At 50.9% G+C, this 15,820-nt stretch overlaps 1 protein-coding gene across 1 annotated transcript in view; it reads left to right on the forward strand.

Moving 5' to 3' along the window:
• Positions 1–7,010, forward strand: part of LOC103252018 — a 9,611-nt gene extending 2,601 nt beyond the window's left edge. The window contains exons 3-4 of the mRNA XM_008050608.1: positions 3,964–4,095; positions 6,809–7,010. Of these exons, the coding sequence (XP_008048799.1) occupies positions 3,964–4,095; positions 6,809–6,945 (269 nt within the window). The 3' untranslated portion in view covers positions 6,946–7,010. The remainder of the gene's footprint in view (positions 1–3,963; positions 4,096–6,808) is intronic.
• The last annotated feature ends 8,810 nt before the right edge of the window (positions 7,011–15,820 follow it).

The raw sequence follows: 15,820 nt of genomic DNA on the forward strand, positions 1-15,820 counted from the left end.
GGGGGGGGGGCAGGCCTCTGACCCTGGGCGGCCCCATGCTGTGTCCGCTCGGGGCCTCTGGGCAGAACCCTTGATGTTGGGAGCCTCCCATTCCCCACACTGCACCCGGCTGGCAGGTGGTTTTTTAGAGTAATCATCATAATAATAATAGTAATAGTCGGGCATGGTGGCTCACACCAGCAATCCCAGCACTTTGAGAGGTGGAGGCAAGAGGATCGCCTGAGCCCAGGGGTTTGAGACCAGCCTGGGCAACTTGGCGAGACTTTGTCTCGACAATAAATCAAAAAATCGGCCGGGTGTGGTGGCGCACGCCTGTTGTTCCAGCTACTTGGAAGGGTGAGGTGGAAGGATTGTCTAAGTCTAGCAGGTCGAGGCTGCAGTGGCCATGAGTGTGCCACTGCATGCCAGCCTGGATGACTGAGTGAGACTCCAATCCACACACACACACACACAAATAATGTTAGCCACTACCTATTCAGGGCTTGTGAGGTGCCCATAACTGTGCAAAGCTTGTGGCCTGCATGAGCCCGCCTCATGTCACATCAGCCCCATGAGACAGTCACTGATGGGAAACAGAGATCCAAATGGCTGAAGTGACTGGCCAGACACTCGGAGCCCATGGTGGGGCAGTTGAGGCTTACCCCTGGGTCTGTCTACCCCAGAGCACACGGGGCCCAGTGATTCTCAGGTGGGTCTGAGGAGCTCCAGGTGGTGGAACACTTTGAAAGGCTGAGTGGCCGGGCACAGTGGCTCAGCCTATAATCCCAGCACTTGGGAGGCTGAGGTGAGAGGATTGCCTGAGCCCGGGGCTTCAAGCCCAGCCTGGGCAACTTGGTGAGACCTCGTCTCGACACTAAATCACAAAAAAAAAACATCAGCCAGGCATGGTGGCGTGCGTCTGTAGTTCCGGCTATTTGGAAGGCTGAGGCGGAAGGATCGCCGGAGCCCAGCAGGTTGAGGCTGTGGTGACCGTGAGTGTGCCACTGCCCTCCAGCCTGGGCAACAAGAGTGAGACTCTAACTCCGAAAAAAAAAAGGAAAAAGAAAGGCTGAGTATACCGGTGGGCGCTCAGCTGAGGTTGGGCATCGCTGACAGGTGAGGCTGTGCATACAGGCTTCCTGGAGGACGGAGCCAGGCCAGGCCTTGAAGAACAGGATGCGTCGAGGGGCAGGTCAGGGAGTGTCCCCAGGGGGACAACTCCACACAGCCTCAAGCTCAGACTCCTTGGTCCTGGCATTCAAGGCTGTTCAGGCCCTGACCCTTCTGCAGTTCTGGGCCCTGGCTATTCTCCAGAGTACCCTGTACCTCCTGTGCCCATTGGGTCTTTGCTCAGGTTATTTTCTGGGATATGTTTCCCCTCTTACCAGCAGAAACAAGGCTGGGTGTGGTGGCTTACACCTATAATCCCAGCACTTAGGGAGGATGAGGCAAGAGGATCACTTGAACCCAGGAGTTTGAGACCAGCCCGGGCAACATGGTGAGACCTCGTATCTCTAAAAAATAAAGAAAACTAGCCAGGCATGGTGGCGCATGCCTGCAGTCCCAGTAGGAGGCTGAGGCGGGAGGACTGCTTGAGCCCAGAAGGTTGAGGCTGCAGTGAGCCGTGATCGTGATCGTGCCACTGCACTCCAACCTCAGCAACAGAGTGAGACCCTGATAAAACAAACAAACAAGATCAACTGTATTTCTTCCAATTCTCCTCCAGCGGGTGTCCTACGACTCCGTTCACCTGTGACACGGCCTGGAGTTAGCTCAGACCCCCCAAGGCTGCCCTTCAGGTGCCGGTTGCGGGTTCAGGGTTGTCGCCTATGTTTCTGACCTGCTGGCTGTGAGCAGGGCTCCCTGAGACCTCATCCTCAGGCGCGATCATTTGCCACAATGGCTCCCAGAACTCGGCAAATGTGTACTTGACATTTGCTGTTTATTATCAAGGATGTTACAAAGGCCACAGACGAACAGCCAGATACAGAGGGACACATGGCCACACCGGAACACGGGTGTGCTCACCAGCCAGAAGCTCTCAGAGCCGTGGCATTCAAGGGCTTTATGGAGGGTCTGTGCACGGGCATGCGCGATGGAATTGAATTGGTCGATCACCAGGGAGTCAGTCTCCAGCCCTTACCCTCCCCAGAGGTGGGAGGGGCTAAGAGTTCCTCTGAGAAGCGCCATATTAGCATAATCATAGATGCAGTTGAGAGGAGCTTCTTGATGTGCTCGGTGGCTCAAGCCTGGAACCCACCTGCTGGGCTTAGGGGATCCTTCCACATCAGCCTTCCAAGCAGCTGGAACTACAGGCACATGCCACCATGCCCAGCTAATTTTTTGGTTTACTGTAGAGACGCGGTCTCACCAAGTTGTCCAGGTTGGTCTTGACTCTCTGGGCTTAGGCAATTCTCTCACCTTGGCCTCCCAAAGTGCTTGGGTTACAGGCATGAGCCACCGTGATCAACCTGTACACTTTAAACTTGAGCAGTTTGTGCTTGTCAATTATATTTATTTATTTATTTATTTTTTTTTGAGTCAGAGTCTCACTCTGTCACCTAGGCTGGAGGGCTGTGGCACACTCACAGCCACTGCAGCCTCGACCTTCTAGGCTTAGGCGATCCTTCCACCTCAGCCTTCCAAGTAGCTGGAACTACAGGCGTGCACCACCACGTCTGGCTAATTTTTTTATTTACCGTAGAGATGAGGTCTCGTCATGTTGCCTAGGCTGGTGTCTAACTCAGAGGCTCAGGCAATCCTCTCGCCTCCACCTCCCAAAGTGCTGAGATTACAGGCGTGAGCCACCGTGCCCAGCAGATAATATTTCTTACTCTGTCACCTTCAGTTCCACCCCACTCCACGGAGAACCCCCCAGCTCCAGCTTAACCTCTCCCCTCCCTTCCTTGAATGTGTCCTGCACATCCCACCTCAGGGCCCTTCTGTGAGCAAGTCCCTCAGCCCAGAGTGCTGCTAACCTGAGGTCTGATCTCTGAGCGTGGTGACCCTGATTTCTCCAGGAATCTCCAGCAGAACTTGAAAGTTCACTCGTTCATTCTAGAAATGATTGAGTACCTCCTTTGAACCAAGCACTGTTCTACCTTCTGGGAATGTAACAATAAGATTAAGGCCTATAAGAAAATAAATTAGAGCCGGGCTTGGTGGCTCAGCCTGTAATCCCGCGCCTTTGGGAGGCTGAGGTAAGTGGATTTCCTGAGCCCGCGGGTTCAAGACTGCCTGGGCAGCGAGACCTCATCTCTACAATAAATCAAAAAATCAGCCGGGCGTGGTAGCGCATGCCTGTAATTCCGGCTACTGGGAAGGCTGAGGCGGAAGGATCGCCGGAGCCCAATAGGCGAGGCTGCGGTGGCCGGGAGTGGCCACTGCACTCCAGTCTGGGCGACAGAGTGAGACTCCAACTCAAAAAAAAAGAAAACAAATTAGGCTGGGCATGGTGCCTCATGCCTGTAATCCCAGCACTTTGGGAGACAGAAGTGGAGGATCACTGGAGGCCGGGAGATCAAGATCAGCCTGGACAACATAGCAACAACCCCCATCTCTATTTAAAAATGAGGCTGGGCGTGGTGTCTCACTTTGGGAGGCCTAGGCGAGGGGACTGCCTGAGCCCAGAAGTTTGAGACCATCCTGGGCAATATGATGAGATCTTATCTCTACAATTAAGAAAAAAAAATTAGCCTGGTGTGGTGGCCTGTGGTCCCAGCTACTTGGAAGCCTGAGGCAGAAGAATTGTTTGAACCCCAGGAAGTGAGGGCTGCGGTGAGTTGTGATGGTGCCACTGCACTCCAGCCTGGGTGACAGAGTGAGACTCTGACTCAAAAAAAAAAAGAGTTTGGTAAATCAACAGCATGCACTGCCAGAAGTGGGAGGTGGGGACCCCAGGGCTGAGCTGGCCCCGGGGCCAAGCTGGTCCCAGGTCCTTGGATCGATGTTCCTGAGGCACTTTCTGCACCCACCTGCTTCCAGTGTACCGGCTCCAGTTCCACGAGACCTTCGCGGAGATGAACCGCCGCTCCAATGAGTGGAAGACAGTGGTGGGCTGTGTCTTCTTCTTCTGCGGGTTCACGGCTCTGTTAATCTGGTGGCAGCATGTCTATGGTGAGTGGCCGCACCTCGCCCAGCTGTGGGCTGGACCTTGGTGGCCAGAGCCCCCAGCCAGGCTCTTTAGGGAGCCATGGTAGCACTCATCTGAAGAGTAGAAAATTCCCCAGGGATGTGGAGGGTGGAGGACAGAGCATGTCCCAGGTTTGAGTGTTGGGGGGTCTATCTCTCCAAGCCTCAGTTTCCTCATCTATAAAATGGGAATAATAACGGCCACATCTCAGGTTCTTATGTGGATCTAGTGAGAGTGACTGAAGGCCAGTGCTTGACACGTGGTCATGATGGTGTTGTCACTGATTGTTGTGTACTGACCATGTGTTTTTAGCATAGTGTTTTAGCTGCTGTGACAGAGTCCTCAACATTCAAGAACTTAGATAAGATGAAGCTTTATCCGTTTCTCACCAAAAAAAAAAAAAACCCCAGAGAAGCAATCCAACTAAGCACAGAGATGCCACAACACAGACCCTTCTGTCTTGCTGCTCTGCCAGCCTTAAGGTGCAGCTTGCATCTTGACATACAAGATGGCTGCCCCAGCTCCTGCCATCAAACCTGCATTCCAGTCAAGGAGAGGAAAGTAAAGATGATGCACTCCCCTCTAAGGCCTGGAGGTGGCTCATGCTACTTCTGCTCACATCCTATAGGCTAGAAAGGACCACGTACGTGACCATATCTACTATGAGAGAAGCTGGGAAATGTAGTCTTTGGCTGGTAGCGCATGTCCAGATGAACTTCTGTTACCTCAGGGGGTGTTTCTCAAAGTGCCATCCCTACACCGACAGCAACCCTGGGAACCTGCCGAAAACATAAATTCTCAGCCTCACTGGTCACACTCGGGGATTGGAGCCGGCGATTTCCATTTCCACAGTCCTTCAGGTGATTCAAACTCATCACGTTTGAGCATAGTTGCACTGAGGCCAGGTGCGTGGCTCACACCTATAATCCCAGCACTTTGGGAGGCCAAGGTGGGAGGATTGCTTGAGTCCAGGAGTTTGAGGCCAGCCCGGGCAACTTGGTGAGACCCCCATCTCTACAATAAATCAAAATATTAGCTGGGCCTGGTGGCGCATGCCTGTAGCTCCAGCTACTTGGAAGGCTGAGGCAGAAGGATCTCCTGAGCCCAGCAGGTCAAGGCTGCAGTGGCCGTGAGTGTGCCACCACACTCCAGTTTGGGCCATGGAGTAAGACTCCGACTCAAAAAAAGAGAGAGAGAGCGAGAGAGAATAGCTTCTCTGGGAGAGGTGTCAAGGAAGAGCTGGCAGCCCTGCCATACCCGGCCTCCCTCTTGGGGCCTCCCCTCATGGCTTCACCTTGTTTCTTCTGTGGAAATGTGCTGGGACATCCTGCCTTGCATGAGGAGTCAGTGAGGGAGTCTTTGGGAAACAGACGAGTTTGGCCCGTGCTTGGCACATGATAGGGACCCCTGAGGGTGGACCCCTTCCTGCTCATGCCCTGGGATAGAGAGGACTAGGGAGGAAGTTAGGCAGACTGAGAGTCAGGTGGACTGGGAGTCGGTCGTGAGTGGTGTTGGAAGGTCCGGCCCCCCAGGCTTCCTCATCCACACATCGAGGCACCTCAGATGCCCTGTGAGTGCATCAGCCTTTGGGCTGTTAGAAACCCCCACCCCGACAGATTTTTTGACATTTTTTAGAGATGGGGTGTGGCTGTGTTGCTTAGGTTAGACTTGAACACCTGAACTCAAGTGAGCCTTGCATCTCTGCTTCCCAAGAAGCTGGGATTACAGGCACACACCACTACACCCAGCCACCCCCAGATGTTTTTAAGTGGACACCTCCTACATTCTGTCTACTCCCTCAGGAAGCAAAACGAGTGGTCTCATCCTGGACCCTCCCTGTGAGTGGGAACAAACTCAGCAATTATAATTATAGTAGATAACATGTTAGGTGCTTGCTGTCTGTCTAACGTTGTATCAATAGCTTTACAAATACTCCACTCCTTGTGGATGGGACCAGCATTTTTTTTTTTTTTTTAGAGTCGGAGTCTCACTCTGTCACCCAGGCTGGAGGGCAGTGGCACGCTCACGGCCACCACAGCCTCGACCTGCTGGGCTCAGGCAATCCTTCTGCTTCAGCCTTACAAGTAGCTGGAACCACAGGTGGGCATCAGCACGCCTGGCTAATTTTTTGGTCTATTGTAGAGATGAGGTCTCACCAGTTTACCCAGGCTGGTCTTGAACCTGTGGGCTCAGGCAATTCTCTCAACTTGGTCTCCCAAAGTGCTGGGATTATAGGGGTGTGAGCCACCATGCCCGGCCTTTTTCTTTTTCTTTTTTAAAAACTCCTCTGTCATTCCCAAAAGAGCTGCTTTTGACAGGTAGGGAAACTGAGGTTCAGAGAGATGAACTCACGTCTTCAAAGTCACACTGCAAGGAAGTGGTGGGACTGGGATTTGGATCCAGGTGGTCTCAGATCAGTGCTCCTATGACCATTGGTCACTGAGGTAGGTGAGGAAACTGAGGGTCCGAATGGGGGATGGACCTTGGCCCAGCTCCCACAGCAAATCTAAGGCAAGGCTGGGATCGGAACCCAGAGGTCCCTGGAGCGAGGCTTTAGGGGAGAGTCTGGGGGCGCAGACAGGATGTGAGGAGCGCCTCCATGCAGGGCACCCCAATCCTGCGGCTGGAGCCCCCCTGGCTAGCAGGTGGGAGGGACTGGCAGGGTCTTGAGCCCCCTATTCCCTGGCGTCCCTGCAGTGTTTCCCGAGAAGCCCATCACGCTGACAGATGAGTGGAAGGCCCGGCAGCTCCAGCGCATCCTGGACATGAAGGGCAACCCGGTGCAAGGCCTGGCCTCCTGCTGGGACTATGAGAAGAAGCAGTGGAAGAAGTGATGGTGACCCTGGCTCCCTGCAGCTCAGCCCCAGCTAGGGGCCTCTGGCCACCCCCTCCGCCCCACCTCAACCCCAATAAAGCTGGTCTGCTCTCTTCTGCCTCTAACCTCCACTTCAGACTTTACCTGGCGCCTAAAACTAGACCCCATAGTAAGTGAGGGGCAAAAACAAGCCACCTTCCAGGGCTCAGAGCCCTGCTAGTCAGGGAGGGCTTCCTGGAGGAGTGGAGACGAGGCCAAGCCTTTGGTGGGATCAGGAAAGGCAGGAAAGAGAAGGGAAGGGATTCTGGGTGGAGGGAGTGGCCAGTCAATTAACAAGTATTATTTATTGAGCACCTACTGTATGCCAGGTACTAATCCAGACTAGGGGGATGTAGCAGTGAACAAGACAAAGCCTTGGCCTCATGGGAGACATTCCTCTATGGAGGGAGGTCAAGACATGAATAAATAGGCCGGGTGCGGTGGCTCAAGCCTATAATTCCAGCACTTGGGGAGGCAGAGGCAAGAGGATTGCCTGAGCCCAGGGTTGGAGACCAGTCTGGGCAACTTGGTGAGAGCTCGTCTTGACAATACATCAAAAAATTAGCCAGGCATAGTGGTGCGCGCCTGCAGTTCCGGCTACTTGGAAGGCTAAGGCGGAAGGATCGCCGGAGCCCAGCAGGTTGAGGCTGCGGTGGCCATGAGCGTGCTACTGTACACTCCATCCTGGGTGATAGTGAGAATCTGACTCAAAAAAAAAAAAAAGGCCAGGCGTGATGGCTCACACCTATAATCCCAGCACTTTGGGAGGCTGAGGTGAGAGGACTGCCGGAGCCTATCGGTTTGAGACCAGCCTGGGCAACATGGCAAGACCTCATCTCTACAATAAATCAAAAAATTAGCCGGGCATGTTGGTGCCCAGGCTGTAGTTCCAGCTACTTGGAAGGCTGAGATGGAAGGATCACCTGAGCCCAGCAGGTCGAGGCTGCGGTGGCTGTGAGCGTGCCACTGCCCTCCAGCCTGGGTGACAGAGCGAGACTCCACCTCGAAAAAAAAAAGAATAAATAAATAAGTGTCTTAAGTCACATGACACATGGCGGTGAGCGCTGTGAGGAAACTGGGCAGGACAAAGGCGCAGAGTCAAGAGGGAGCTGTGGAGGGGTGGGTGGAAGCCTCTCAGGGCAGGTAGTGCCTCGGAAGAGGGCTGGGTGGCAGGAGGGAGCGAGCATCTGCCAAAGACAGGCAGTGAGTGTAGACCCGGGGGGGTGTGGGGGTGTTCTGATTGTGTTTGTGGAACTTCCAGAAGGCCACTGGGCCTGGTGGGATGACCTGGAAGGTGGGCGAGGCCAGGGAGAAGCTTGCTGAGGGAAGGGTCTGTCCTGGGGTGGAGGCAGGGGACAGAAAGCCAAGTCGAGGACTTTATTCCAAGGATGATGGGAAGCTGTGCCAGGCTGGGTCCTGGGAGGCAAATGTCAAGAAGGAATGAACCATGTGTGGAGATTCCCTGGGGCGATGCCTGGGAGAGACAGCGGGTGTCAGCGGGTGGGGGAGAACGCCCTGGAGCGGGTCTGACTCCAGTGGGAGGGAAGGAGGACCACAGGGAGCAACCTCAGGCTTCAGCGTGTCTGGGTCATCTGGGCCCAACCAGGAGACAGAAACCACACAGTGATCTCAACAGGGGTTGTTTGGTATAAGGATCATGAGCCTGACACAGGAGGGTCACTTAAGGCTGTAGAGAGACATTTAAAAGACAGTCCTAGGAGAATCTCTGAGGAAGGATAGGCTAGGAAGGGGTGTCCTCCACACTGTCGGGGTCAGACCTCATTGGAGAGGATGTGGCTTCCTTAGGGTGGGCTTCCCTGAGGAAGTGTCCTCTGTCCCGAGATATGAAAGGTGACCAGGTGTAAACTAGGTGAAGGGATGTGGAACAGCACTCCAGCCAGAGAGAGACGCACGTGCAAGAGCAGCATGGTGGTGAGAGAGAGGGAGGGAAAGTAGAGGTGGACGGGGCAGGGAGGAGGCTCACACAGGGTTCTGGAGACTCTGCTGCCTCCACTGAAGAGACAAGTCTGAGGGAGGGCACAGAAAGATGCATCTGGGAAAGCATGTTGGGAGCAGAGTAAGAGCCTTGAATGTCAATTCCTCTTACCTGAGAAAGCAATGTCCTTGGCCCTGGGCTCTATCTGGTCAGGAATCCATTTATTATTCACTGCCTTGGGTGAGAGATGCTGGGGAACCAGGGATGGGGGGGGTCCCCCAGCCTGCTGGGTGGAGCTGGCGGGGACAGCCAGTTGGAAGCTACTAAGATGAGGGCAATAGAGACATTCATGGACCCGTGGCTTTGACTCTGATCCTGATGCCTTGGGTACGAGCAGGACGGACAGAACCGAACCTCTTGAAATGTGCAGGGAGTAACACTTGTTTAGATTAATAGATTACTAAGGAATCTTGTTATTGTGGGCAACAAAGAAAACTGTCCAAAGCAACAGAAACACTTTCACAGTTCTTGGCTAGAAGTCCAAGATCAAGCTCGGCAGGGCTGGATTTTCCTAAGGCCACTCTCCCAGGCTTGCAGGTGGCCACCATCTTACTGGTCCTCGTGTGGCCTCTCCCTGTGTGTGGGCCTCCTGGTGTCTCTGTGTGTCCAAGTCTCCTTTTCTCATGAGAACAACAGCCAGGTCCGACTGGTGCCCTTCCTAATGGCCTCACTATACTTAGTCTCCTCTTTCAAAGGCCCTGTCTCTAAAGACAGCCAGGTTCTGAGGCGCTGGGAGTTAGAATGTCAACATACGAATGGTGACTTGCAGCCAGGTGCGATAGCTCACACTGGTGATCCCAGCACTTTGGGAGGCAGAGGCGAGAGGACTGCCTGAGCCCAGGGGTTGAAACCAGCTGGGGCATCTTGGCGAGACCTTGACTCTGCAATAAATCAAAAAGTTAGCTGGGCATGGTGGTGCACACCTGTAGTTCTGAGCCCAGCAGTTATGGAGTAAACGGTGTGAGTCACCATTCTTTTCTTTCTTCCTTTCTCCCTTCCTCCCTTCCTTCCTTCATTCTTAGTTGGGGTCTCATTGTCACCTAGGCTAGAGTGCAGTGGCACACTCATGGCCACCACAGCCACAGCCTTCTGGGCTCAGGTGATCCTTCTACCTCAGCTTTCCGAGCAGCTGGAACCACAGGTATACACCACCAAGCCTGGATAATTTTTTGATTTATTATAGAGACAAGGTCTTGCCAAATTGGCCGGGCTGGTCTTGAACCCCTGGGCTCAGGCAATCTTCTTGCCTCCGCTTCCCAAAGTGTTGGAATGACAGGCACGAGCCACCGCACCCAGTGAGAGGGGACACTCTTAAAACCCCGGCCCCGACAGGCACATACAAAACAGTAGCACACTCTGCTGGCGAGGTGTTCCAGTTTGGACGGCTGCATTAGGAACCACCCTGGAGCTCAGTGTTATACATTTTACTGCTCTGAAAGTCTGAGGGTCAGAAACTCAGGGTGGGCCCAGGAATTCAGGGCACAATGAGAACCACTTGTCTCTGCTCCAGACTGGCAGGGGCTTCTGCTGAAAACGCCCAAAGGCTGTGGCCAGGCGCATCTAGAGGGATTGCCACTCACAACCTAGTGGCTGGTGCTGGCCCTCAGCTGGGGCCTCAGTTGGAGGCAGGGTCCACTGGGTGCCTCTTTGTGGCCTCCGACATGGTGACTTCATGTAGGCTCATGTGGGCTCCCTCAGAGCATGGTGGCTGGTGCCCATGAGCAAGTGTTCCCAGACAGCAAGGGGCAGATGCGTTGCCTCTGCATGATTCCGCCTCAGAAGACACAAGCCATCACTTTTGCCAAAACCGAGTGGTCAGGTGCTCCAAGGTCCACTGGGGCGCAAGATGGAGAGGACACAGACTCCACCGCTCAGTAGGAGGATGCTAGACGTGAGGTGCACATAAGATGGGAAATGGTTGTGGCCATCTTTGGAAAAGACAGGCTGCGACCCAAGGTCAAGACTGACATTGAGGGGCCGAGAAACATCCTCCAGCCAGTGTGCACATGGCAAGTGCGAGGAGGGAAGGCGGAGCTAGGCCAATGCAAGATCCATTCAGATTTGTAAGAATAATTGCACAAAATCAAGTGAACAGATTTTATTTACCACAGTTAAACATTTTTAAAAATTGGCTAGGTGCGATGGTCCATGCTTATAATCCCAGCACTTTGGAAGGCAGAGGTGAGAGGATGGCCTGAGCTCAGGTGTTCGAGACCAGCCTGGGCAACTTGGTGAGAACTCAGAAGACACAAGCATGTGCAATAAATCAAAAAATTAGCCAGGTGTGGTGGCGCATGTCTGTATTCCCAGCTACCTGGAAGGCTGAGGTGGAAGGATCACCTGAACCCACCAGGTCAAGGCCGTGTTGGTCGGGAGCATGCCACTGCACTCCAGCCTGGGCAACAGAGTGAGATTCTGACTCAAAAAAAAAAAAAATTAAAAATCAGACCAAATTGACAGAGACAAAAACTGACCATGTTAAACTGGTTATTGACTAAAGTTCAAATGGAAAAAAATTTGATAACATTTAGATAACTCAGTTTCTCCTGAAAAAAATTGGGCTAGTTAGAAATAATGGACACAGCAGATAGCATGCAATAAAGAAACTGGTAGAATCAGACACGGACTAAAAATGACTGAGAGAAGAATCAAATCTTCTTAGTGGCATTTACTTGAAAGCAATTGATTGGAATAAAAAACTTTGTAAAATCAGTTTTAAAGTAGGAAAATTTAGAAAGACTTTAACTTTGGTTATAGAGGAATTGATCAAGGAGTTAACTTGGCTTCATGCAGCTTGCTCAAGAAACTTTTTCCTGATGTATTAGGTTTAGAAGTTGGGTGCAGTGGTGCATGCCTGTAGTCCAAGCTACTCAGAAAGCTAATGTGGGAGGACTGCTTGAGCTCAGGAGTTCAAGACCAGCCTGGGTAACATAGTGAGACCCTGCCCCTGAAATAAATATTAGGATTGGTATAATTCTGATAAAAAATATCTGGGTTCAGAATTTACAGACAAAATAATCCTGTGGTAAACACATATAACAGGTCAAAACATTTGGGTCAGAATATGCTGTAATACGAAAAATTTCTGTAAAGAAAAAGAAAGATTCAAGATCAAAGTGTTGGCCAGAAAAGGGGAAAAAAAAGAAACTCAAAAGACAAACAAGAAGTTAAAAAGTAGTTATATCTGTATGAGCAATAAAGGACTGATTGCCTGCATAGGTTAAATAAAAACAACTTTCTTACAAATCAGCAAGGAAAAAACAAGAATGCAATAGGAAAGTGAGCAAAAGTCATATCCAGGGAGATTGCAGAAAAAGAAAACAAAAATGTCCTTATGGAAAATTTCAAACACATGGAAAAAGAGATAATAGAGATAGGTCTTCTGGCAACAAAGTCTCTTAGTTTTCCTTCTGTCTGAGAATGTCTTGATTGCCCCTTCATTCCTGAAGGATACTTTCACTGAGCCTAGGATTCTGTATCGTTATTTATTTATTTCAATGTGTCCTTGAAAAACATTGTGCTACTTCCTCTTAGGCTCTGTGTTTTCTGATGAAAAAATCTGCTGTTATTCGAATGGTTTATCCCATAGAAGCAAGGTGCTTTTCTTTGGCTGCTGTCAAGATTTTCCTCTCTCTTTTATCTTCAGAAGATTAATTACTATTTGTCTTGGTGTGGATTGCTTTGGGCTTATCCTATACAGGGTTTGCTTGGTTTCTTGATCTGTAGGCTTACATCTCTTGCCAAACTTGGGACATTTTCAGCTACTATTTCTTTCTTTTTTTTTTTTTTATTTGTAGTGATGAGGTCTCACCAAGTTGCCTGGTCTTGAACCCATGGGCTCAGGCAATTCACTCACCTCGGCCTCCCAAAGTGCTGGGATTACAGGCTGAGCCACCGAGCCCAGCTATCAGCTACTATTTCTTCAAGCACTTTCTCTGTCCCACCTTCCTTCCCTTCTCTTTCCAACTCTGATGACAAGAACATTAGATATTTTATTATAGTTTCACAGGTTCCTGAAGTTCTGTTTATTATTTTTTTCAATTTATCTTCCAATTTGCTGATTCTTTCCTCTGTCCCCTCCATTCTACGATTAAGCCCATCAAATGCACTTTTTTTTTTTTTGAGTTGGAGTCTCACTCTGTCGCCCAGACTGGAGTGCAGTGGCTGCTCCCGGCCACCGCAGCCTCGACCTGCTGGGCTCCGGCGATCCTTCGGCCTCAGCCTTCCGAGTAGCTGGAACTACAGGCGCGTGCTACCACGCCCGGCTGATTTTTTGATTTATTGTAGAGATGAGGTCTCGCTGCCCAGGCGGATCTCGAACCTGTGGGCTCAGGCGATCCACTCACCTCAGCCTCCCAAAGGCGCGGGATTACAGGCTGAGCCATCGAGCCCGGCCAAATGCACTTTTAATTTATTTTATTTTATATTTCCACCACTGGTGGTGGTGGTCCTCTCCCTCTCCCTTGCCCGCTCCCACTCCTTCTCCTGCCCCCTCTCCCTCTTCTTTTTTTAGAGACAGGGGCTTGCTTTGTTGCCCAGGATGAAGTGTAGCGGTGAGATCATATCTTAGGTCGGACGTGGTGGTTCATGCCTATAATCCCAGCACTTTGGGAGGCTGAGGTGAGAGGACTGCCTGAGCCCAGGGATTCGAGACCAGCCTGGGCAACTTGGCGAGACCCCATCTCTATAATAAAAATAAAAAAATTAGCCGGGCATGGTGGCGTGTGCCTGTAGTTCCAGCTACTTGGAAGGCTGAGGTGGAAGGATCACCTGGGCCCAGCAGGTTGAAGCTGTGGTGGCTGTAAGTGTGCCACTGCCCTCTAGCCTGGGAGACAGAGTGACACTCCAACTAAAAAAAAAAAAAAAAAAATCAGAGTTCACCACAGCCTGGAACTCTGAACTCAAGTGATCCTCCAGCTTCAGCCTGCTGAGTAGCTGGGACTACAGGTATGTACTACTACACCAGGCTAATTTTTTATTTTGTGTAGAGATGAGGGTCTTGCTGTTTTGTTCAGGCTGGTCTCAAACACCTCACCTCAAGTGATCCTTCTGCCTCTGCCTCCCAAAGTGCTGGAATTACAGGCATAAGCCACTGTGCCTAGCTGCTCTTGTATCTTATTTTTGTGCTGAGGCATTCCATTTCTTTTCTTTTCTTTTCTTTTTTTGAGTCAGTCGGAATCTCATTCTGTTGGAGTGCAGTGGCACGCTCATGGCCACTGCAGCCTCAACCTGCTGGGCTCAGGCCGTTCTTCCGTCTCAGCCTTCCAAGTAGCTGGAACCACAGGCATGTGCCACCATGCTCGGCTAATTTTTTGACTTATTGTAGAGACGAAGTCTTGCCAGGTTGCTTAGGCTGGTCTCAAACTCCTGAGCTCAGGAAATCCTCTATGCCTCCGCCTCCCAAAGTGGTGGGATTACAGGTGTGAGCCACCGTGCCTGGCTGGCTTTCTATTTTTTTTTTTTAACCAAGGTTTTCTGCATTTTCATTTGTTTCAAGGGTTTGTAATTGTCATTGAAATATTTTCATCATGGTTGCTTTAAACTCTTTTTCAAATAGTTCCAAAATCATGTTATGTCATGAGATTCTGGATCTTATTTAAATCTTTTAACTTGCTTTTTTTTTTTTTTTTGACACCCACTGGCAGGTGGAGGGTCACCACCTCATTACCCAGGGGGATGCTGATGTCCAGGTCCCCATGCAGCTCCCATTGACGGCCAAGATGAGGGAGCGTCTTATTATTGCTGACAGGGTGGGAATTTCGGCTCCCACGTGGTCTCCACTGATTCGGTGGTGGGTGTGGTGATGGTGACGATCCTGACTCTGCCAGGCCTTTTCTGATACCACCCCGGTGGGAAGAGGCAGGGGTGCCTTTTCACTGCCAGCTAGAGGTGGAATTTCAGGCTCCCATGTGGTCTCCACGGAGGTTTCAAGGGGAGAAGGGGAAGCAGGAAAGGACCCACGACTGGCCAGCGGGGGTGGAAGTCCTAGCTTCCTTGACCTCATCTCACAGTGAGGCACGCACAGTTAGCACAGCACGTAGTTTAGATGTAGTTAGGCAAGTTTTCTCAGGTAGGTCTAACTTAGATAGAAACAGGGTGGTTAAGCATTCCAGTGTCTTTCTTACTGGTCCACCCCACTGGTCAGGCATATCAGACCTGACCACCTCTTGGGTTGGAATGTGGAACTACCAGTGCAATAAATCACAAAAACAGTAGGGAGTTACCCCAAACATAGACATGATATTCTCAAAAAAGACCCAGTCTAGTTGTACAGTAACTTTCATTATTTAGAAGTTCCTTGTGACCTTAAAATGTTGAGAGATGGTAATGAAAACTCGTGACCAAATGCCTGCAGCCCTCCACTCTTAGCTCATGGAATAGTTTGCTTAATGATCTTTGTAAAATTATGTGAAACTTCTTGTCAAAGATAACCTTTCTCTTAAGGTACCCATGAGCTTTCTTGAGCACGTTTCTTCTTTCTAATAAATTCTGTCTTAAGTTATACTTTAGAATTGCTCTTAAATTCTTTTCTGTGGTGAAGTCAAGAGCCCTCCCACCCAAAAGAACCCCCAGACCAACTACACCCCACACCACCAGGCATCACCTGCACCCTACCTTGGCAGGGTATTGGGGCAGTTTGCTGCAGTCTTGTGAGGGTGGAAGTCTAGGTCCCCATCTGGCCTTTGGCTGATGTGGATGGAGCCCTAGTTTTTTCCAGTGGCATTTGGCTGGAGTAGATCTGTTATTATCTAAGAGATTTGTGTTTTGCTAGGTTGTTCCATTCCTAATCCTTTGACTGGAGAGAGAAGCCGCTTGTTAACAAGAAAATCTCTCCCATTTTTTTTTTTTTTTTTTTTTG

This window comes from Carlito syrichta, unplaced genomic scaffold (assembly GCF_000164805.1).
Source record: "Carlito syrichta isolate Samal-C Ts95f unplaced genomic scaffold, Tarsius_syrichta-2.0.1 Scaffold153555, whole genome shotgun sequence".
Lineage (NCBI taxonomy): Eukaryota > Metazoa > Chordata > Mammalia > Primates > Tarsiidae > Carlito > Carlito syrichta.